This window comes from Lathamus discolor, chromosome 5, assembly GCF_037157495.1.
Source record: "Lathamus discolor isolate bLatDis1 chromosome 5, bLatDis1.hap1, whole genome shotgun sequence".
Classification (NCBI taxonomy): Eukaryota; Metazoa; Chordata; class Aves; order Psittaciformes; family Psittacidae; genus Lathamus; species Lathamus discolor.
In genome coordinates, this window is record NC_088888.1 from 110,934,512 (window position 1) to 110,956,520 (window position 22,009).

At 57.1% G+C, this 22,009-nt stretch overlaps 2 protein-coding genes across 2 annotated transcripts; one reads left to right on the forward strand and one right to left on the reverse strand.

Moving 5' to 3' along the window:
* Nucleotides 1–449: 449 nt before the first annotated feature.
* Nucleotides 450–5,591, forward strand: CENPO (centromere protein O). The gene is made up of 6 exons (XM_065681929.1): nt 450–579; nt 1,552–1,721; nt 2,107–2,218; nt 3,019–3,278; nt 3,745–3,916; nt 4,818–5,591. Exons 1-6 carry the CDS (start codon nt 549–551, stop codon nt 4,940–4,942), a joined length of 870 nt encoding a protein of 289 aa, XP_065538001.1. The 5' UTR covers nt 450–548; the 3' UTR covers nt 4,943–5,591.
* Nucleotides 5,592–6,374: 783 nt separating this feature from the next.
* Nucleotides 6,375–20,517, reverse strand: ADCY3 (adenylate cyclase 3). Its single transcript, XM_065681933.1, has 20 exons — nt 19,811–20,517; nt 15,894–16,043; nt 13,323–13,453; nt 12,878–12,989; nt 12,362–12,489; nt 11,531–11,689; nt 11,292–11,454; nt 11,055–11,213; nt 10,788–10,930; nt 10,540–10,701; nt 10,373–10,460; nt 10,152–10,268; nt 9,655–9,914; nt 9,489–9,570; nt 8,964–9,122; nt 8,475–8,621; nt 8,231–8,344; nt 8,030–8,156; nt 7,679–7,803; nt 6,375–7,419 (listed from the first exon to the last, which is right to left on the reverse strand). The coding sequence occupies exons 1-20, from the start codon at nt 20,483–20,485 to the stop codon at nt 7,237–7,239; spliced, it is 3,384 nt and encodes a 1,127-aa protein (XP_065538005.1). The 5' UTR covers nt 20,486–20,517; the 3' UTR covers nt 6,375–7,236.
* Between the last annotated feature and the right edge of the window lie 1,492 nt (nt 20,518–22,009).

The following is a 22,009-nucleotide window of genomic DNA, read 5'->3' on the forward strand; positions in this document are numbered from 1 at the left end:
GGCGCCGCCATTTTGTTGTACGGCAAACGGATGGGTGCCGTAGTGACGCATTTCCGGCGGGGCTGAGGCGCGCAGTTCGAGCGGCAGTCGTTTCGGTGGGTGCGGGACCTGCTGTGGGGCCGGGCCGGGAGGGGTCCCCGCGGCTGGGACACCCCGGGGCTCCGGCGCCGAGCTCCTCAGCTCCCCCTTGGTCCTTCGGGGGGTCCCCGGTGGTCGCGGCCCACTCAGCCCCCATGTGGGGAGGGCCCCGGCGCTGTGGCGGCTCTGCCATGGCCCGCGAATCGCGTCCGCCCCTGCAGGGCCGGGTGCCGCTTTCGTGAGGGGGCTGGTTTGAAACAGCGTGTTAAACTGTGTCCTTGCAGCGATGGCCGTGGCTCGCACCTGACAGACCGGCCCCGGTGCTTCACCGGCATCTCATTGCAGCGGCAGCAGGAAGGGTCCCTGAGGAAGAGAGCTTTCTGCATCTACGTCGCCACTTCCCAGGGGTGGAGTGTGGCCAGGGAAGGCTGACGTCCGCCTTGTCACTTGCAGGAGGGCAACAAGGGAAGATGGACAAAGGGAATGTGACCGCATGGGATGGTGAGCTGTCTGGGGCGGGACGTGCAATGCCAGGGCCTCACCACCCTCACAGGGAACAACTTCTGCCTAAGAGCTCATCTCAGTCTCCTCTCTGTCAGGTTAAAGCCATTCCCCCTTGTCCTGTCCCTACAGGCCCTTGTCAAAAGTCCCTCTCCAGGTTTCTTGTCAGCCCCTTTAGGCACTGGAAGCTGCTCTAAGGTCTCCCTGGAACCTTCTCTTCCTTAGGCTGAACAAGCCCTGCTCTCTCAGCCTGTCCCTATAGCAGGGGTGCTCCAGCCCTTGGAGCATCTTTGTGGCTTCCTCTGGACTCACTCCAACAGCTCCACATACTTCTTCACATTGGGGTCCCAGAGCTGGATGCAGGACTGCAGGGGGGGTCTTACTAGAGCAGAGCAGAGGAGAATCCCCTCCCTCGACCTGCTGGTCACGCTGCTGGTGATGCAGCCCAGTACACGGTTGGTTTCTGGGCTCAAGCGCACACTGCTGGGTCATGGGGAGCTTCTCACTGACCAACACCCCAAGTCCTTCTCCTCAGGGCTGCTCTCAATCCAGTCTTCCAAGCCTGTGTTTGTGCTTGGGACTGCCCTGAGCCATGTACAAGACCTTGCCCTTGGCCTTGTTGAACTGTAAAAGGTTTGCACTGTCCTGCCTCTCCAGCCTGTCCAGGTCCCTCTGGATCCCATCCCTTCCCTCCAGCATGTCCACTGCACCACACAGCTCAGTCCCAACACCGAGCCCTGAGAAATGCCACTGGCTTTCACTTGGACATCAAGCCATTGACCACAACTCTGCCATCCCAAATTCCCCAAAGCCTCTTCACCAAATGTTTGCCTGTCCTCTGTCCCTCTGAACAGTTATTGCATGTGCTTTCTTTATGCACCTGCACTGGACCTGCTTTATTTTGGATTCCGCAGTGCAGACCACTGCTAATCCTAGCCTGGAATTTTGAGCTTGTCGTGCTTTTCCTCACAGGAGTGCTTGCTCACCTGGAAATGCTGGAGGTGCGGGCTCATGAGGCAGCCATGAAGCAACAGGAAAAGGAGCTGCAAGAAGAGAAGCTTGCCAGGCTGAAAGCGAGAGTGAAGGAGCTGAGACTCCAGAGGGATGAGCTACGGGCTAAAGTGGATCTGCAGGAAAAGAAGGTGATAAAGGGCTCACTGCAGAGATGTGATAGAGGGCTCTGGTTTGTTTCTGCTCTCAGGGAATGGGTTCACTGAGGTTACTCATATAGACTCATATCATTTTTTTATTTTCTCTTTTTAAGTGACACACAGTCCCGGTGTCCCATGTTTTTAGTGCCATGTAGTCCAGAACTCTTGTGTCTACTTGCTTGCAGGTTGTGGGGCTGTTTCTGAACTCAAGAAAGAGTTCTTCCCTCCTCTTCTGCTTCTTTTCTTCTCTTTTCCGCTTGAAATGCTGTCTTGCTTTTCTCAGAGCCAGGTTATTATTTCTCTGTATCCTGTTCCCTGCAGGTGACACATTTGTGTCAGTGATTTCTGATCTCTTTTTCTCTTCTGGCTTTTGTAGCAACTTGAGAATGAAGGAGCCACATCAGATCCAGCACAGGCCAGTCCTAAGACTGTTTTACAGTGGAAGATAAAAAGCCTCCAGTCCATGCTGCAGGTCTTTTACCTCACAGGTAACACCCTGAGATCTGTGTGTGTTCTGCCAATGGCTGCATTTCTGGGGTGCTAAATTTTGGAAATGGAGCCTGATGGGAAGTGTAAGTGCCCTGGGAACACTGCTGCTCTTGTGCTTGAAGCCTTCAGAGTCTGAAACCACCGGAAGAGCAGTAGCTTTGCAGTTTCCTGCCTTTTACAGGAGGCCTCTGGGATGTTGCAGAAACTGTTATTTAGACTAAGACCTGGATCCTGGAAAATGTGTAACTACCTTAAGAATGAAATCTTTGGGAATTAGGCAGTTTCTGTATCCAGTACTCTGGGTCTTCCAAGCAAGCCTGTGAGGTCGGCACCCTCTTTTTATCTGCTCCTGGGCTTTTAAAGATAATGGTTTCCCAAAAGAGTCACCTTTGTCCTGGACAGTGCAAGGATGTGAGTCCTGCCTGATGCAAGTGGGCTGAGCCCCACCATGAGTACTCCTGTTGTTCTCCCTGGGGCAGCCAGGCGCTGCCTTCCTCACACAGCACACACTGCTCTCCCTGTCATGTTGGAGCCAGGACTGTGTTTCGAATTGGCAGCATAACTTGATTATTGGGAATTTAAGCTACCATTAAGCTGCTTGAATACATTAGAGGTCCCTTATTTATAAAGTTGCTGTGTTTTGTGTCCTTAAACTTTTGCAAGTCCTCCTAGGATGCTCCCTGAGCGTGCCTAGGAACAGGACCCAGCACCTCATACAGCCTTTGTTGCTCCAACAAAGATGCCCTGTGGTGACGAGTTAAAGCACTGCTCAGTAAAGCTCTCTCTCTCTGGACCCAAGGGATCAGTGGGAAGCTGACCAGGCAGGGAGTGTGCTTCTGCATCAGCACAGCTTACGAGGGCACCTACTTGGATTCTTACTACCTGGACCTGCTCACCAAGTCAGAAGTGCAGATTTACCGCCACTCTGTCCCCCCCTTCATCCCCCTGGAGCAGATCGCCAAGCAGTACTTACAGACGGACATCAGGCGCTTCTTGTCTGTCTTGTCCGACCACCTGAATGCTTATGTTGGGAGGAGGTACCAAGCAGACCAGTTACAGGTACCAGTGGCTGCAGCAATACTCTTCACCCATCCTTTTCCCTGTGGTATACCAAGTGTTAGGAGTCTGAAGTGCGGGGTGGGGGGGGGATCTTGGCAGTTTTCTTTATGTGAAACGCTCATGGTTCTGGTTTTCAGAACTTTTTAAGTTACGTCGTGGCTGTAAACTCAGTTCCATCCACTGTCACGTACTTGGGTGCTGTCTCGTGGGTCAGTTAACATCTACTGCCAAGCTCCAGAGGCCCCTAAGCAGAAATAGCTGTGATCTTGTAAAAAGCTGCTGGAGGGCATGGCTTAGGGGCTTGTTAAACTCTTAAGAGCACTGGTTTATTTAAGTCTTTTCCATGCAAAGACTGCTCAAAGGGCAGGCCAGGCTGGTGCTTGGGGCGCTGCGCCTGCCAAACTCCCAGCCCTGTGCTGATGGACTCCCTAGCTTCACATTTCAGAAGTTGTCTTTGTCCCTTCAGGAACACTTTTCAGACCAGATAAAAGGAACCTTGCAGAGAAACTCCTTGTGTAACTTGCTGGTCTTTACTTACAACTTGCCAAGTGAAAACAAGACCTTTCCATTCAACATGAGGCTGCTTTATGGTGATCTCTGTCGCAGCCTCCCCACTGAAGTCGTCGTTTCCTGCACACGTAAGCGGACCCTGAAGGGGTCTGTCTGGGGGATGTGGGGTGGGCAGAGCATACTGTGGTTCTGCAGATGAATGGGGGTTCTTTCTTGTTGAGTTTAAGGACAAAAGGGAGCAAGCTGTCATATTTCTGAGGGAGAGAAGATTATAGAAGGAATTGTGTGTAGTCAGTGCTGGGTTTTGAAGCACTTGTAATTCATCCCTAGCACAGATCTCTTGCAACACTGGCAAGATGGGATGGCTGGAAGGAGGGAAATATAATGGGGCTGAGAAGGAAAAGTTTGAGTGCAAGCTTGGATCAAGCTTCAAATGGACAGGCTGCTCATTCCCAGTTTTCACTTACTCAAAGTGCAGAGTCTGGTATGGTCCCAGCTGGATCAGGACACTGTTTCCACAAGTCCCACAGATAGAGGCCAGCCTGTACTAGTGTGCTCTGTGCACATGGGAGAGTCTGGTGAGCAAATCCAGCCAGAAACTTGGAAGCTGTCAAGTCTTAATCATAGAATGGTTTGGACCATGCTATGACAAGCCCAGCTCCCTCAGCTTCTCCTCCTCTGTAGAAGTGCTTCAGGCCTTGGAGCATCCTTGCGGCCTCCTGTGGACTAAATCCAATGAGTGTCTTCTGAGATAAGAGAGCAGTGAGGTGGCCCAGGCTCCTGCATTGCTGTCCTCGCCCTTTGGCAGTGGGTGTTTCTTAAGGCACTTGCTTTCTGCAGCCTTCAAATCCCGTGGGGGAGCTGCAGCATTCTGAAGGATCGGGAAGGAGGGTGAAGGGTTATGAGAAATTAAAACTGGCGAGGGAGAGCAAGAGACTCCCTCGGGACAGGAGAAGAATGAGAAGCAAATAGTTTTCTATTGACAATGTGGTGTTCCTTTCCCCACTGATCCGTCCTTCTCCCTGCCAGCGGACGCTCCCGCCTCTCTAACAGAGACTGCCACAGCTCACTCGGACCTGTTCCGCCGCGTGCCCCTGCACAAAGCCTTCCGCTCCTTCAGCAGTGCAGGAGAAACCCTGGATGGGACACCCTGACCTTCCCTGGTCCCCCGGCTGCCCTTCCTGTGGGAGCTCATCTCAAAGCACAGATGTTTTCCGTGGACTTGCTGGTGGGACCCCCCAAGTAGCAAGTGACTGAATCTTGAGAGCAATGTTTCCTTGAGGCTTTCAGGCTCTCTCGTTGCAGGTAATCTTCCCCTAGCGCTGTGCTGCTCTCGTGTCTGAATGCTGACCTCTGTGGTCGGTGCCACAGGTCTTCATGGCTGCAGGAAACGTCTCACAGCTGGGATTAGACATTGTATCAAAACTTCAGGATCTCAGTGTTCTGGGGACAGTGCCCTGTGGATCATCCAGCACACCCCACAAAGAGGGGAGCGAGCGGCAAAATTGGTGTTCTGCTTATTATAGCCAGGAAAGGGCTTTGTGTTAGAGCTGGAAGGGGTTGAGGGACAGAGGTGAGGTTTAATTATTGTCAGCTGCATTAACCCCCAGCCCCTGAGCCTCAACACTGAATTTACCAGAAATTTCATTCCAGTAGTGCCTTGACACCTGCTATTTCCTGCCCTTCAGGCACGGGGCAGCTTCGCTGGTGCCCTGTTGTGCTTCAAGTCTGGGTCAGGTCTTTAAAACTTGTCTTGTAGCAGTACTTTAACGTCTTGTTAATAAAAGTTCTGTGCTACCAAAATTGTCCTGTTTAGAAAAAAATTATCTGTTGATTTCCTTTAGCTTTGTAATGTGGTTTAGTAGAATAAAATGGGAGAAAATACTGTCATTTAAATCCCATCTCTCATTTCGTATGACCGTATCTGAGGGGCAGCTGTGAGTTCGCAGAGGATGCTGCTCTAACCTTGTGCACCTTCCTGTTGAGGGGAGGCAGAGATGTGGGGTGAAGGGCTGGGCTGTGCTTTGGGGGCAAGTCAGTGGGAACCAGACCTTTAAGCTGCTGGGGTGAAGTGCCACAGCTTGTCACTGAGGCCACTGTGGTAAAGCCAGGCTTAACCGCAGTCTTGAGCGTAATACCCTGCACGTGTGGGACAGAGGGAGGCAGGTCCAGGCTGTAAGACCCATCCCGCCTCTGGACTTGTATCCCAGTGTGCAAGCACTGCTGAGAGGGATGTGCTGGGGGGTGTGGGTGCCTTCCTCTCTCCAGCATCACTCTGTGTCCCTGTGGGTGCTGTTTGCACCTGCAGCCCAGGCCCTGCAAGCACAGGGCTGTGGATGTGGATTTCCTTCTGCCTGACAGGGTGGGGGTTAAACTCCTGTGTCATTCCTATCGCCATTCCCAATGTTGAGGTACAGGTACTCTGCTGCCAGAGCCACCGAAGCCCCAAGAAGGCAGAGGAGTGAATGCCACTGGTGCGAGGTGCTCAGCCTCCCCTTTGAGGATCCCTCCAAAGCCCTCAGAAAGGCAACCAAGCCCTTCCCACTGTATCCAAAACCCCACAACAAAGCAGGCGCAGAATCAGGCTTTGAAATTCAACTGCTTCTATTCAAGAAACTAGCGGCATAATTACACTCTGTGTGTGCCTCCCTTCTCCCCCCAGCCCTGGCAGCACCAGCTTTAACACACCGGTCCCCTCCTCAGCTGGTCCCTTGTCCTCTTTTCCATCAAGCAAGAGCAAAGTGACTGCAGCATCCATGGGGCAGTGTCCAAGGCAAGTGCAAACCGTGCTGCAGGGAGGGAAGAGGCACAGTTAAAAATATAGATGTCAATCTGTACTCATACATATTTATATATCTGAAATACACAATATTGGTTCCTTTTTCTTCTTTCCCAAGTCAAAGGCAGCAGTGTGCTCTCCAGCTCCCCCATCTCCTAACTACGGTGGTTTGTGACGGGGATGAACTTGGTACAAACTAACAGCAAGTCCTGGATGCTCTCGGTTTGTAGCTGCTGCTCCCGGCACACAGAAGAGACGTGGTGTCTTCCCATCCGGCCCTGAGTTTGGATCTCCTTGTGCCGAGCATGCGGCAGCCAGGGCCCGTGGTGCTACTTTAATGTCATGTTGTCTCCTTGCATGGCTGGTGGTGCAGCTGCATGTCCCCGGCCCCGTGCCCGCAGGGGCTGAGAGCTGGTGTGCGCTTGCACGCGAGCGTGAGCGGCTGGAGGAGCCCGTGTCTCCCTCCTGCTCAGCTGCAGGAGCAGTAGAGCAAAGCCCCCACCAGGAACCTCCAGCAGGGGCTTGGAAAGGGCTATGCCAAGGGGGTGGTTTCTCAAGCTTGGTTCCAGATCCGGACTGTGGTGGGCTGGACATGTCCAGGTTCCTCCCTGAGCCGCCCTGCTCAACACCAGGAGGCAGTGGCTGTGGTGGCAGGCAGGCAATGGACCCTCATGAGCTGTCCACGACCTGATGGGGCAGGGTGACGGAGGAGCCGCTGATGAAGGAACCCTGCTTCTCCCGGCCCTTGAGGAAGAAGGTGAGCAGCTCTCCTTTGCCCTTGACATAGATGGCTCCCCGGCGCACAAAGCGGAAGCCGTACTCCTTCAGGATGAGGTGGGTCTCTTCCACCACCTGCAGGGACATGTTGGGAGGCTGAGAGATCCTTGTGTGGCACATGGCATGGGAAGCAGGGACCCCCAGGGCCTAGCTCCCATCCCGTTGTCCTGGGGTGCCCTTTGAGCATCACCTTGCCCCATGCCCAGCTAAGAGCCAGCCCTAACCCTCCCATATGCTTCCAGCAGCACTTCTCCCCTCCCACCCACAGCCTGGGGTGTTTTGAGGGCTGCACCCCTCCATGGGTAGCCAGTTTGTCCCCTCCTCATCACCACACCTGTATGTTCCCCATCACGCCGGTGGACTCCATCCTGCTGGCCACATTCACTGTGTTGCCCCAGATGTCGTAGTGTGGCTTGCGGGCACCGATGACACCTGCCAGCACGGCCCCCTTGTTCATGCCTGCAAAAGACGGGGAGCAGAGGTTATCTCTGTGCCTGGTGACATGGATGGGACATCCTAATCAGAAGGAGAGTCTGTCCCAGGGAAGGGGTGAGGACAATGAGGCTCCTCCCAGCCTTGCTGCCTTCAGCTGCTGAACTGAAGCTGCTGCCAGTGTCCCATCACTGTTGGGGAAGGAGGGACAAGGGAGGCTGAGGCAGACCCTGCCCCATGCTAGTGGACTTGCCTATACGGAGCATGAAGTTGTTGAAGGACTGGTAGTTGATGTTCATCAGCGTCACCTTCATGGCTAAGGCAAAGTCGGCCAAGTCAGCCAAGTGCTGCCAGCGCTCCTTATCTGAGAGGGTTTCCTTCTGCAAGAGCAACACGGATGAGGCCTGCCCACCCCTTGCCTCTACTGTCCCGCATCCCCATGGGGACCCCTCACCTTGGTGCTGTAGCCATTGGCATTGACATCAGGGGTCACTCCAGAAGCGGCCATGTAGGTGCTGCCAATGGTTTTGATTTTGGTGATGCAGCGGAACTGGGGTTCATCCAGGAGCTGAGTCATGGAGACAAGACCCTCTGGCACCCCAGGGCCAGTGCAGGTCCTTCTGCCCCTAGATGGGGCAGGAAGGGAAGGCCTAGCCAAGCCCCGCACCATCCCCATGGCCAGTTCCATCCTAACTCACTGCGTCAAAGTCAGAGATGATCTCGTTGAGGAACCGCAGGCACTCAATGCCCCCGTTGTTGATGCTCTCCTCTGTGTAGAAGTCGGCAAAGTTGGGGAGGGAGGCGAACATGACGCCAATCTCATCGTAGGACTGGCTGTACAGCTCCTGGGGACAGGATGGGATGGTGGTTGTAGGCCAGGGACATAGAATCATAGACTGATTTGGGTAGGAAAAGAACTTAAGCTCATCCAGTTCCAACCCCTGCCACAGGGAGGGACACCTCGCACAAGACCATGTCGCCCAAAGCCCCTTCTAACCTGGCCTTCAAAACTGCTAGGGATGGAGCATTCACCACTTTGGGCAACCAAACAAGTGCCCACGCATGACACCAGCACCTCCAGCAAATCCAAACCCTCCCATGAAACCATGCATCATCTTCCACCAGCCAAAGCCTATCCCACCCACTCCCAAAATGGGAGCAAATACCCCCTCCTGGGTGCCCCTCACCTCGTCCCGCTTCTTGGAGCCCAGGAAGTGCCGGGCCACGTGCTCGGGCAGCATGTTGGTGACAAGGGCCTCATTCCAGCGCCGCATCTCATAGACCCGCTCCTTCTGGTCATGGACATCAATCTTCCAGAGGAAGAGGGTCCTGGCCAGCTTCTCCACCTGTGGGTGGGGAACAAGGCTCACCCCCTCTTGCCACCCACCAATGGGTCCCTTCCAGTGCTGGGAGAATCCTGTGGGGTGGGTGTGAGCTTGGAAGAAGGCTCTGGCACAAGGTGAAGGCCTAACTGGGGAATTGAGACCTGCTCCAAGGTGCAAACAGAATCCTCACGAGGCAGGCATGGGCCTTAGGGCCACCATATTGCTGCCCACCCCTAACTGTGGGGTGAGATGGAAGTGATGTGGTCCTGGAGAGCCCTTAGGTGGGCTTCCTTAGAGAAGAGCTGGAGATGCTGCCTTGGAGCTTACAAGCGGCACGGACAGGGGCTGAGGATGAAGATGCAGAGGGGAGGGGAATGAGTCACTCACGTGGCGAGAGAAGTAGTAAAAGCTGAGCATCACGATGAAGATCATCGCTGTCATGGAATACTTGGAGGGGACCAGCAAGGACCTGCGGCAGAGGTGACACAGCGTGGATGGGCGGTGGGTATGGCTGTGCCCCCCAACCCATGCCCACCCCCCTGCCACCCCTTACGTGCTTTGCTGGCCATGGCGGCGGTCGTACTGGTCAAAGATGTGCTCCCAGGCGTATATGTTGACAGCACCGGTGGCCCCAGTGATCAGCACCATGAGGGTCAGCTTGACCATGTGGCTGACCTGCACCAGCATGATGGTGGCCACCAAGGCCAGCAGGGCAATGTAGCTGTAGTACTTGGGCTGCTCCCAGCAGCCGCCTGCCTGGGGTGGCCCTGCTGTCCCGTTGCCCATCCCGCTGTGGTCCTGCCGGCAGCTGAGCTGGGGGCATGAGGGCAGGGTGAGGAGGGGGTCAAGGTGCACCTCTCCATGGGCTGCATGGCCACCCAAAGGGACAGGATGCTTTGCAGAGCAGGAGGAGGACACCCAACCTAAATTCCCCACCCCTACAGTGCAGCCCTGCTCATTGCTTTAACTATCAGCTATGCGTAATTATGGACTGCTTGGATGGAGGCTGGAGAAGGCTCAGCCCTGCTGGCACCCAGGCTGGTGGCTCACCATGTCCACGATATCTGCCATGGTGACGATGACAATGGCAGCCATGGCCCAGGTGTTGCGTGCCCAGCGGGTCCTGTCGATCCAGGTGGAGAAGGCCACGAGTTTTTTGGGGAAGACCTGCAGGGAAAGGAAAGTTGCTCAGGTGGGACACAGTGATGGGACATCATGGGACATCATGGACATCACGGTGTCCCATCACCATGAATGATGTCCTGTCTCACCCGGGGAAAGATGGCAGCCAATGAGCAGAGGGTGAGGATGAGCAGCAGGATCTCCCCCACCACAAAGGTCACATAGTTGGCCACCAACCTGCCAAAAAGCCCAAGGGGGGATGGGTTTGAAGCCCAGTGGTTTGAGGCCACCCATCCCCACTATCTCCCTGCCATACCAGGGGTCGATGAAGACCTCCACTAAGGCAGTGAAGAAGAGGACAACACAGGAGCAGCTGAAGGCTGCCCCGCTCTGCTTCTCCTTCTCCACTGAGTAGCGTGTCTCCATCTCGGGGTCAATGAAGCGCATGGAGAGCCGGAAGGTGCTCTTCCCCTTCAGCCTGTTGGCAACAGCACCCATCAGAGCCTGGCAGCGCTGGGATGTGCTAAGCTGCACCGGGCTCTGCTGCCGGCCGGGGTGACTCACGCCTGGACGGACTCGCGCTCCAGCAGGGCTTCGTTGAGCAGCTTGTTGAGCTCCTGCTCGTTCTGCGAGGCGTCGATCACCCGCTCGGCCAGGTCCCGCAGCCGCAGCCGCCGCCGAGGGTTGGGGAAGGAGGGGTTCACCGCCTGCGCCGGCACAGCCGAGCATCAGCAAGACCGTGCCAGCATCGATGGGATGTTCAACCACCACGGTGTGGCTAACAGCTGCCCCTCAAGCTGCTGGAAGGGGGATGCTTTACATGGGCTGTACCTCTCCATCATCCTCTCCGCACTCCAGGGTGCCCCTCACCCTGGAGTCAGGCTCCTCAGGCTCCTCAGGGCTGATGTAGGCCAGGCTGAGGCTGCCATTGCGCTCTTTAGTGTTGACCAACGGTGGGGAGCCGCCATGGGATGAGGCCAATGACAGCTTCTGCAAGGTGAAGGCGGTGGGTCACAGTGGGGTGTTCCCCCTACCCCAGCTTGCCATGGCTTTGCTGCCTCCACTCACCACCCCGTTGATGCCATTGCGCAGGGGCTGCTTGGGGACCACGACGAGGTAGGTGGCAATGCCCTTCTCTTTCAGGTACTCGCAGCGTGAACCTCCATCACCCGGCTCCACCTCGAACTCACCCTTCAGGCAATCCATAGTGCTCTGCGAGATGTGCACCCTCCTGCCAGCACCGGGCGCCAGTGTCACCCATGGGTGCAGGGCACCTGGTTCCCCACCACCCTCCTGCAGATGCTCACCCGGGGATGCCGCCTGCCTCCATCTTGTTGGCCACGGTGACATCGGTGGACCACACATCGTACTGCCAGCGCTTCTGCCCCAGCACCCCCCCGAGCACTGTCCCGCTGTGCACACCCACCCGCATGTCCACCGCTGTCTTGGTCTTCTCCCGTACATAGCTGGAGAGGGGAGACAAGGTCAATACGGGGGGTCCCAACACATCCCCACCCCACAGCCCATCCCCATCCCGACTCCCCATCATTAATTACCCCCCTCAGTATATAATGACTTTTAGATTCATAGAACAGTTTGGGTTGGAAGGGACCTAAAAGCTCATCCAGTTCCAACCCCCTGCCATGGGCAGGGACACCTTCCACTAGACCAGGTTGCTCCAAGCCCCGTCCAACCTGGCCTTGAACACTGCCAGGGATGGGGCAGCCACAGCTTCTCTGGGCACCCTGTGCCAGGGCCTCAGCACCCTCACAGGGAACAACTTCTGCCTCAGAGCTCATCTCCATCTCCCCTCTGTCAGGTTAAACCCATCCCCCTTGTCCTGTCCCTACAGGCCCTTGTCAAGAGCCCCTCTCCAGCTTTCTTGCTGCAGCTTGGGGCATCCTCATGGCCTCCTCTGGACTTGCTCCAACAGCTGCACGTCCTTATGTTGGGGCCCCAGAGCTGCAGGGGGGGTCTCACCAGAGCAGAGCAGAGGGGAAGAATCCCCCTCCCTTGCCCTGCTGCTCACGCTGCTGGTGATGCAGCCCAGGACACGGCTGGTGTTTGCAGAAGCTGCATCTCAGCACACCAGTGCCCCCTGCCCACCCTGGCACCCACCCCGAAGAGAAAGCCCTTACGAAATGGCCTCCACCATGGCCAGCCCCATCATGATGGAGCAGACGGCATGGTCCTCCCGGTATTCGGGCAGCCCGCAGATGCAGTAGTAGCAGTCACCCAGGATCTTGATGCGCAGCTGGTGGTACTTCTGGGGATGGGGGCACATTGTCAGCCCCACAACCATCAGCTGTGACACCCCCAACTCCTTCACTGCCCCCATCCCTCTCCCAGGCTCACCCTGACCCACACAGAGCCTCCTGCGCCCAGCAGGGTCAGAAATCATTGGATTTTCCATTCCCACCCCGCTTCCCCCCAGGGCTTGGCAGGACCCCGGCTGCTCCCTGGCTGGGGGAGGCCTCCCTGCTTCCCAGCTCTATTTTTACAACAGAGGGCAGGGTGCCCCCAGCATCCCGGAGCAGTAAAACTTTAACCTCCACACCCCTATCCTGGGATGCAGCATTCGGCTGGGGCTGGAGCAGGACGGTGACTGAGACCTGCTCCACTCATTACATGTCAGGATGGTGGGGTACACTCACGGCTGCCAGCTTGTCGAAGCGGGCGAAGAGCTCATTGAGGAGCTTCACCAGCTCCTGGGCGCTGCAGTAGGAGGAGAGCTGGGTGAAGCCCACGATGTCTGCGAAGAGGATGCTGTGGGGAGCAAGGGTGAGCAGATCAGCCTGGTGCGTGTGTCCTGGGGCATCCCTTCCCTGCTCTCCCTTTGCACTAGGGCACCCATGCCAAACGAAAGGCTGGTTTGGGATGTGGCTGAAAATGATGCTCTGCACACCAGGGCTGAAGCAAGAAGGTGCCCCCAGCCATGGTCTGGCTGGTGGCTGTCCCTTGTCACACTTCGCTTTAGCTGCAAACCACTCAAATTTCTCCCCGTGTTTCTAGCCAGGACGGTAAAACACACAGTTTTGCAAAAAAATAGACATTTTTTTTCCCCACAAGGATGGCACAGGGGAGGCAGGATGGTCCCACCTGACGTTCTCGTGACGGTACATGTACATGGTGTTGAACTGCTGCATCTCCTTCTGGCTCGGGTCCTTCTTCATGTCCTTCAGCATCTCGTCAGCCACGTGCTTGGGCAGGATGGAGAGCATCAGCCGCTCCTGGGGATGGGGAGGGGACAGAGTTTGCCATGACACAAAGCCAAGCCTGTGCCAAGTGCAGCAGCTCATGGTGCAAACACCCAGTGCAAATACCAGTGCCAATGTGCAGCGCAAAGGCACAGTCCGAACACATGGTGCAAATTCCAAGCTCCTGGGCCCTCACTGCTGGGCCTGACTATTCCCAGATGGACCCCAGAGCCCAGCCAGGTCTTTAGCCCAAGCTCTCAGCCACATGTGGGGAAGAAGCCGTGGGTGAAACAGGAGCTCTTCCTCCAGGCAGAAGGCAGTTTGGAGCAGGGTGTCCCAGGGCACCCCAGGGAGCGGGGAGCCACCAACCCAACCCCGAAGCCACACGTACAGATGGAGAGGATGCACCCATGGGTGGCAGGTCCCCCTTGGCCATGGCTTTGTGGTGGTGCCAACCTCTGCTTCTAGCCGTTTCCTCCCTGTTTTACAAGTTCTCATTGAGATTGGGAATAAATTGGCAAGTGGGAATAAATCCCAGCCAGGGGAGGATGGGGGGGTACAAGTGCAGGGGCACTGCAGCCTGTCCCTGGAGCTGTGGGAGGGAGGGACAGTCCCACACGCTTACATGCGCTCCAGCTGATGAGCTGCAAATTTCCTTGTGCTCACCAGATCCGTTCTGCAGGCGCGATACAGAGCCCAGCCCCATTCCAGGAGCTTGAGAATTAAAACGATTTGCGTTGGCCAAGCTTTTATCAGCCCAAATAAACCTGGGACATGGGGCTGGGAGCCACTTTGAGGGCTGCACCGATGTCCACACCATCCCTCTGAGCTGCCCCAGCTTGGCCCTGCTTGGGTCAGGGCCGGTTGTAGGGACTGGGGTTAAAGCACACCAGGGAGGATTTATCAGTTTAAAAGCATGGTGAGTGGTCCAGATCCAGGCACAGGACTCAAGCAGCTTGATCCCAGGAGGATCAAGCCCACCTGGGGACATGGAACCCATTGCTGGCCCCACAGCCCCAGAGCTGGAGCAGGGATAGATGTGCGTGGCTGTGCGTGGGGATTCGTACTAAATGTAAGTAACTTGGTTAATGAAGTGGGTTTTCCCCCGGGACTGGGGGTGTCTGTGCGCAGCCGCAGCAGGGCTGTTGCTGGAGGAACGGCACTGTGTCCCCATCCCAGTCCTCATCCCCAGGGAGTGCAGGTGGGGAGGAGTGCAGGAGCTTCTCATCTCCTCTCAGCTCCATTAACCCTTAGCTCTGCATGTGGGGCTGTCTTTTCAGCCATCACTGGTGGCCTGGAAGGAGGAAGGATACATCTGGCAATGAGCACTGCTCCTTGCTCCATGGCCCCGCTGCCCCGAGCCACTCAGCCTCTTGCTAGCAGCCTTTCCTGCAAGATCACAGGCTATTTTTAGCTCAATTCCCTAAGGAAACAGAGCTTATGTGATAATAAATCCATGTTCCTTCCTATACTTCTCCACCTGCAAGCTGGAGCCTCCAAAGCGCTCTCACTCTGAGCATCCCCCGGCCTCAGGATTTGCCCCCTTCACCTAAACCCCTCCCTTTACCTAACCCCTTATTAGACATCAGAGCATCCACACAGGTTTTGCAGCAAAGAGGATGCCAGTGGCACTGGCCCGGCCCTGCCACGTGTCTCTTGTTGCCGTTGGGAGCAAATTGCTGGCAGTGGATCAACCAGATAAGAGATGGGAGATGCGGACAGAGGCCCCAGATAAGGTTCTAAAATTAGCCCAGCTCATCACTGGATGGCGGCTGGAGACAACAGGGCTTTGAAACAGCCGGCTGGCACCACACTGCCTGCTGCCCTCTGACCACTGCTCTTGCCTGGTCACCGCAGCACAGTGACAGCAGAGCCCCTGGGATGAGCACAGAGCAGATGGCTGTGCTTGCTGCTGCCAGCTCGCCCTTCCCTTCATGATCTGCTGCAGTAGAAGCCCGTGAGATAGCTGGGGGCCTGAGGGGACCTGATGTACGGTCATGCTTAGCAATGGGGACCTGCCATGTGGTTGTGCCTGGGGACAGGGACCTGCTGTGTGACTGTGCATGGGGTGGTTAGGGACCTGTCCTGTGGCTGTGCCTGAGGACAGGGACCTGCTGTGTGGATGTGCCCAGTGACAGGGACACGCCACGTGGCCCTGCCCGAACATGAGGACCTGCTTTGTCACCATGCCCAGGGATGGGGATAGCTTGGTGGTGGCTATGGCAGGAGCTGGCAGACCCTGGAAGAGGACGCTCACATGGAAAGTCCCCAAACTGGGCACAGGGTGCAAAGCTGCAAATGTATTTCCCACCGTGCATCCTCCTGTTCCCATCACCACCCGCCACAGTCTCTCAGCACCATGCAGGGTGCATCCTGAGGGTGCTTTATCCATATGTCAAAGCCACACTGGTGTCCCACCTCCATCCCCTGCCCTGTCCCCATGCTGTCACCTTCACACAGCTGTGGCTCCTACCTGCTGCTGGCTCTGCTCCTCCAGGTTGAGCTTGACCTCGAGGGACTGGCGTGCTTCAAGGAAGGCTTTGCGGTGCTTGCGGTCAGCCATGTAGTAGGACATGGTGCCCACCGTGATGGCACAAAGGTAGATGGCAACGTTGGACAGGATCTTTGGGGACAGAGAAAAGGAGATGGGGGTGAGTGGAGCCACGAGGAAGTCTGTGCATGGCCCAGGGATGGTGCTGGTACCACCACACAGCACTGTTCGGGCAGCACAGCCTGATGGGTTAGAGTGGAAAAATACTGGAGGAGGACACAAAATACACCCTGGAGATCAATCACCAACTCACAGCCACTGTGAACTGCTGGGGGGCTCATGGGAGACGTGACGGTGGCTCTGCAGGAAGGGTCTGCAGCAAAGACCCCTCATGGCTCCTGCCCTGAACATCCCTGGAGACCGCGTGGTCCCCGCGGGCTGACGCCACTTCATTAGACCTTGCAGAGATGTTGTGGAAAAAGGCAGCCGGTTGGCAGGGGCTGGGTGCAGCCCTGGGGGATGGCGCTGCTGAAGGCAAGTGGCTCTCACGTGCCACCCGCTCCGTCCACAGGAACTGCAGCCCGCTGTGCAGAAAAACTGAACGAAACCATGGCCAGACTCTACAATCCTGTGTTTACTGACGCTCCTGCCCTCAGCATCCCTCCCAGTGTCCCTGAGGCTGGACCTGTCCCGTCCCACAGACTAGGCCCCAGCTCCATGGGCTGGACCCCATCTTCCAGGTTGGACCCTGTCCCCATGGACTGGGCTCCACATCCCTGCAGCCCAGGAGGGGACACAGCAGGTTTGGAGATGGGAGCAAAGAGTCCTTCATGGAAAATCTGACTGATGAGGGAAAGTTGAATGTGTTTGGTTTGTTTAGTCTAGAGAGGGGACGAGGGACGGGGAGGATGTGATAACAGGCTCCAGCTATGCCAAAGTGGCAACGGGGACATGGGCCATGGGCTGTGTCACAGCCAGTGTGGAGGAGGCAGTGGGAAGAGCATGGAGCTGCTCCTGGGCTCATTTCCACTGAGGATGTGCTGCCATGCTCCACATCCTTCTGATCCCAGCTCCCCCGTACCAACCTTTTCCCATCCCCAGTCCCCCATAGCCCAGCTTGGTCAGAGGAAAGTCCTAATGTGATCCTGGTCCTCTCTTTGGAGGTTTTATCACCCAACAGCATTGAGCCCCGAGCAGCTCAGCCTCATCATACGGAGACAGGGAGGAGCTGCTGACCCCTTCCACACAGGGGGAAACTGAGGCACAGACAAACAGGCCACATGTAGGAGTAAATACAGTGCCTGTCACTGTGTTCTGGCTCAGCACCGCCCTGGGGTTAAGATGATTTACAGCAAAGAAATATTCACTTCTTTTGGGAGGAAAAGAACATGAGGAGCAGGAGAGAGCACCCAGGACCCTCAGCTGGTGCTGCAGGGCTGGATCCTGCCCCAGATCCCACTGCTGCAGCTGGGGATCCCTGGGAAGCCCCTGCACCCATGGCGCAGCAGTTTGTGAGCAAAGAGCCACCTGGAGGTGGGCACGGACAGAAACCCCCAAACCCAGCAGCCACTTGCTATTTTTAACCAACCTCTTGGGTTGTTATGACAAAGGGAGGCTCTGCCCAGGCTGGATGGGCATGGGGCAGCTTGTCACTGCTCAGCACAGCTCAGCACAATGGGGCTGCCAGAAACCCTAGGGATCTGCTTGCCCGACACAGCCACGTCCCATGCTGAGCATCTTCCATCTGCATCCTGCAGCCATGCAATGAATGCTCAGCCCCAAAAAACCTCCACCAGCAAGTGCTCTGAAATGCAAAACATATCTCAAGACTCCAAATGCTGCAGGGAAATCCCCAACACAAAGGAGACCCCACTCCTGGCACAGTGACTGGTTATCATTTGCACTTAGTAATTTGGGGGCAGAGAGAGCAAGACACGCACAGGAGGGTGCAGAGCCAGCGGAACAAGCCTTATCCCTCCTTCCGATCCAACCCCATTCATGTCCTGCAGGGAAGATCCTGGTAGGATGTGTGAGGGCCATCCAAACGGGGACCAGGTCATTGGCTAAGCCCAGGGATGCTTTGCAGCTGATTTGCACACAACCATGCAGGTATGGTCTCAAACACCACCAAATCCTGACCCCTGCCATGATGCCAGCCTTCGGGCTCCTCCTCAACGGCTGACGGCGGGGCAGAAGCTGTCGGCATCTCTCATGAACCCTGTCAGGCTGTGCCGGCCCCGCTCAAGCAACATCCTCTGGTTCATCCTATTAATAGCAATGCCCTCCGGGAGCTGCACCACCAGCTATAATAATAAAGCATATGATGTTTATTTCTGGACATAATGTTCCTCCTTTTGCAGCAGGCAGAGGCAGAGGCATGCCGCGTTGCCAAGGTTTTACCGGCCCTGGACTCTCCGTGCCACGGCAATGATTAACAGAGCAGCGCATGCCTGCTGCCAGCCAGGGGGATGCCCACATGGCCCCTCACCTCCTGCATCCCAGGGAGGTGGCAGCAAGAGTTTTCCTTGTATCCCAGAGAAGGAGCAAAATCTGGGAAAGCTGCTGGTGCACGGGGATTTCTCCTGCTTGGTGCAGTGCTTCCACCCGAGCATCACTGGGAGGGCACCCATGCTGCCGCCCCAGCACCCAGCCTAGCAAGCTCCAGAAACGGTGCCCAAAAAGTGCTTTTCTTCGCAAAGCCCTGTGTGCCATCAGAGGATGTCCCATGCCAGGGGACCAGCTCCCAAACACCCACCCAGAGACACGAAAACCCAGTATCTTTGGGCTTTTTGGAGAACAGGCTCCATTTTCCAAACTCCCAGAGTGACCACAGGCTCAACACTTCCCAAAAAGCAAATAAACACGCCCCCCTTCCTATGTAGGCTGGGAACAAGTGGAGGTCTCTGAGGACCTGACGCAGAGCATCCCAAATTCCCATAGCATCCTCCCACAGAGCCCACGCCATTTGGGGCAGAACAGATACTTCCAGTGGGGTTTTCCCTGCTGCCATCAGCAGCCACTGGCACACAAGTTTTCAGCTCTGGCTTAGTTTTTTCCCCCTCCACCCCAGCTGCGGCCAAGCCATGAAACCCACTGATTTAGGGAATAAAAACAATCTCTAGCTGCTCCGGGGGGATATTTCCCAAGAAATATGAAGAATATGATGGGCCGGGGATCGCTCTCCCCCATCTGAACCCCATGTCCCCTCCTTTACTGCATACATGAATCAGTTAGCCCATCTTTATGGCCATGTTTGGGTTTGGGGACGCTGTTTCTCCAGCTTGGCTTGGGCAGAAAGTCACCAAAAAGCAAGCCTGGGCTCTGCCACAGGCGCGGGGCTCGGTGACGGGCATTGCCCAAGAGCCACGCTGAGTCCAAGTGGCTGCCCAGCTTCTTCCTGCTGGGAAAGCTCCGGGGGCTGTTTGTGAGCCCGGAAGCTGAGCTCCTGCCACCTTTCTGCCAAAAATGGCCATGTGGGGACATTTTTAGCCATTTTTGCAATTCAAAGGGGAATTGGTGCAAGCAAGGCCTCCAGGCAGGGAGCCTGCAGTCTACACCGTGCCTCAGTTTCCCCAGCAGCCTAACTCCATGAATCCATGCACCCCGGGTGGCTCCTGGGGTCGGATCTGTGCTTGCAGGGTCAGGTCTGTGGCCATGTGCCCCAGCACGGGTGGGTGTTCCTGCACACCCCAGTACCCCAGATATGTTATGGGCAGTCCCCTGCTCCCAGCAAACACCACAATCAGCTCGCAGGGTTTGGATCAAACCCAGCTTTAGGGTCAGGCCATAGGGACAGAGATGGATCCCACAGTAACTCACGGGAGCACCAAATGGGGATGATATGCCCATCACCCCCCACCACCGCAGGGAACCCCCATGTCCCCTCGCTTGCCCTGTACCTGTCTGAGCAGTGTGCCTTCATCCAGGGCATCCTGGTGCTGATGAGCGACGGTGACACCGAGCACCAGCGTGTGGATGCCGCAGGAGATGGCGGTGATGAGCACGATGGGCACCAAGCGCAGCGGCAGCGTGATGAAGAAGGAGAAGACGAAGAAAGCCTGCCAGCCCACTGTGTCGCTGGCCTCGGGCGAGCGGGAGAAGTTGAGACCCAGGTAGCAGAAGATCTGGGCCAAGATGAGGACCCAGAGGACGTAGGGCAGGAACCTGCGGGCCACCCGCTCGGGGAGCAGCCTGTACTTGCAAAGGATGAAGAGCAGCACGTGGGTGACCAGCCCGGCCACCGCTGCCAGCACTGGGGCCAGCTTGTCAGGGGCATAGACCATGGCGCACATGATGAGGACGTAGCAATCGAAGAGGGCGGCAAAGACCACAAGCACCAGGAGGGTCTCATGGCGCTGACGGCGGAAATAGGTCTGGTAGAGGTTCTCCAGGGACTCGGGAGCGAAGGTGAGGCGCATGAAGCGAGGCAGGCAGAGGCAGGGTCCCGAGCTCCGCACCGTCACCTCGTGGGTCCGCCCCACGCCATGCTCAGGGTCCGACGGCAGGCTCACCGAATAGTCGGCGGAGTACTCAGCCGAGCACTCGGGCTCTGAAAAAGCCCTGTTCCTGGGCATCGTGGTGCCTTCCCCTGCTCCGGCCCCGCAGAAATGCCGCTGTCCCCCGCGCCCCGATGCTCACTGGGGTAATGCCCGCAGCATCCCCGTCTCACCGGCCACCTAACAGTGAGGCCTTTCCCCTTCCCCCGCAGCCCTAACCCTCAATCCCGCTGCGTGAAGAAGAGCGGCCAACGGAGGGAAAGGGGGATGAGTATAAATAACCGGCGGTGCGGTGCTGGGAGGCCGGGAGCAGGAGCTTTCCTGCCCAGCTCCCTGCCAGCTCTCTCCCCAGCCCTTGCGCACTGCCAGGTTGCAACCGAAGCGACGCGGAGCGGAAAGATGTCGCGATGCCTCCCTGCTCCTCCTTCGAGGGCAACCGCTTCGGGGGGCGATCCCCGGCGCTCCTCCTGTCTTTGCCCCTTTCCGAGATCCTTCGTTGCACGGGGATGGGTGGACGGATGGAGAGGATGGACAGACGGAGGAACGGAGGGCCTGGGGCCCCAGCCCGGGGAGCGCAGGTGCCGCCCGGCTGCAGGGAGCGATCCGATCCGCTGCGCTTCGCCTCTCCCGGCCGCAGCCGCATCCTCCGGCGGCCCCGCCGCCCGCCTCCGCCGCCCCCTACGCCCGGGGCCGCCCTGCCCCGCCGCCCGCTCGGTCTCCGCGGGGCCGGGGACGAGGCAGCGGAGGCGGCGGCGGGTGCATGGCAGCGGCTCTGGCGATGGAGGGGTCGGGCAGGGCTTCCCCGCGGCCGGGGCGGGCCCCCACCGCCGGCCGTGCCGGTACCGGTGCGCCCCGGTGAGTCTCCGCCCTCAGTAACTCTGTCGGCGCCGGCTGCAGGGCAGCCCTGCTGCCGCCGGGGACGGGGAACCCAGCCGGTTTCCGGGTGGATTTGCCTCCAACCGTGTCCCTCCCTCGCTCCTGCAGCTTTGCTGCTGCCAACTCCATCCTCTCCATCACCTGCCTCCAGCAGCTTGCAAGGCCACAGGGACCTACACGTCCTGAACCAACTCGCTAGGCGCCAGGCACCCCAACCCTGGGGATGAGCAGGGTGCAAGGCCATACATCCCAAAACCTGCCAGGCTGTCCTTGGCCCGACTCTGCTTCCCCCCCACCCCGGGGTCACAGACCAATCACAACAGCTTCCCCTCCACAGGGGAGCAGGGAAACACCAGGACTTCCTCCTGCACATCCCCCTTTTCCTACACTGCCCAAATCATCCCCAAAACTGACTATACTCCCCTGAAACCTCTTCAGAAAACTACCCCTCTTCTTCCTCCTGTTTCAGCTCTCCTCTTGCAACACTGGCTGCAGTTCAGAGCTGATGGAGGTGCCCTGAATCACTCCCATCACCACGCGGCAAGAAGTCCTCCCTGATCTACTGGAGAACCACACCTGGCCCCATTAAGCTGCGGCCACTGCACTCCCACATGTCCTCACCCCAGCAGCTCTAGCAAGAGGCCATCTTGGATGCTTTGTCAGGGAAGTAATTGCTTCTGTGCAGTAATTAATATAAAATTACAAGCCAATGCCACAGCTCCCCTG

What these genes read in the sequence shown, in the direction of transcription:
- CENPO (XM_065681929.1), top strand. Translation starts at nt 549, where the DNA reads ATGGACAAAGGGAATGTGACCGCATGGGATG. An exon ending in GCAGGTCTTTTACCTCACAG is followed by an intron (nt 2,219 to 3,018) that starts GTAACACCCTGA and finishes TCTGGACCCAAG; the next exon opens with GGATCAGTGGGAAGCTGACC. An exon ending in ACCAAGCAGACCAGTTACAG is followed by an intron (nt 3,279 to 3,744) that starts GTACCAGTGGCT and finishes TTGTCCCTTCAG; the next exon opens with GAACACTTTTCAGACCAGAT.
- ADCY3 (XM_065681933.1), bottom strand. Translation starts at nt 20,485, where the DNA reads ATGCCCAGGAACAGGGCTTTTTCAGAGCCCGAGTGCTCGGCTGAGTAC. An exon ending in TACCGTCACGAGAACGTCAG is followed by an intron (nt 12,990 to 13,322) that starts GTGGGACCATCC and finishes TGCTCCCCACAG; the next exon opens with CATCCTCTTCGCAGACATCG. An exon ending in GAGGCAGGCGGCATCCCCGG is followed by an intron (nt 11,455 to 11,530) that starts GTGAGCATCTGC and finishes CGGTGCTGGCAG; the next exon opens with GAGGGTGCACATCTCGCAGA.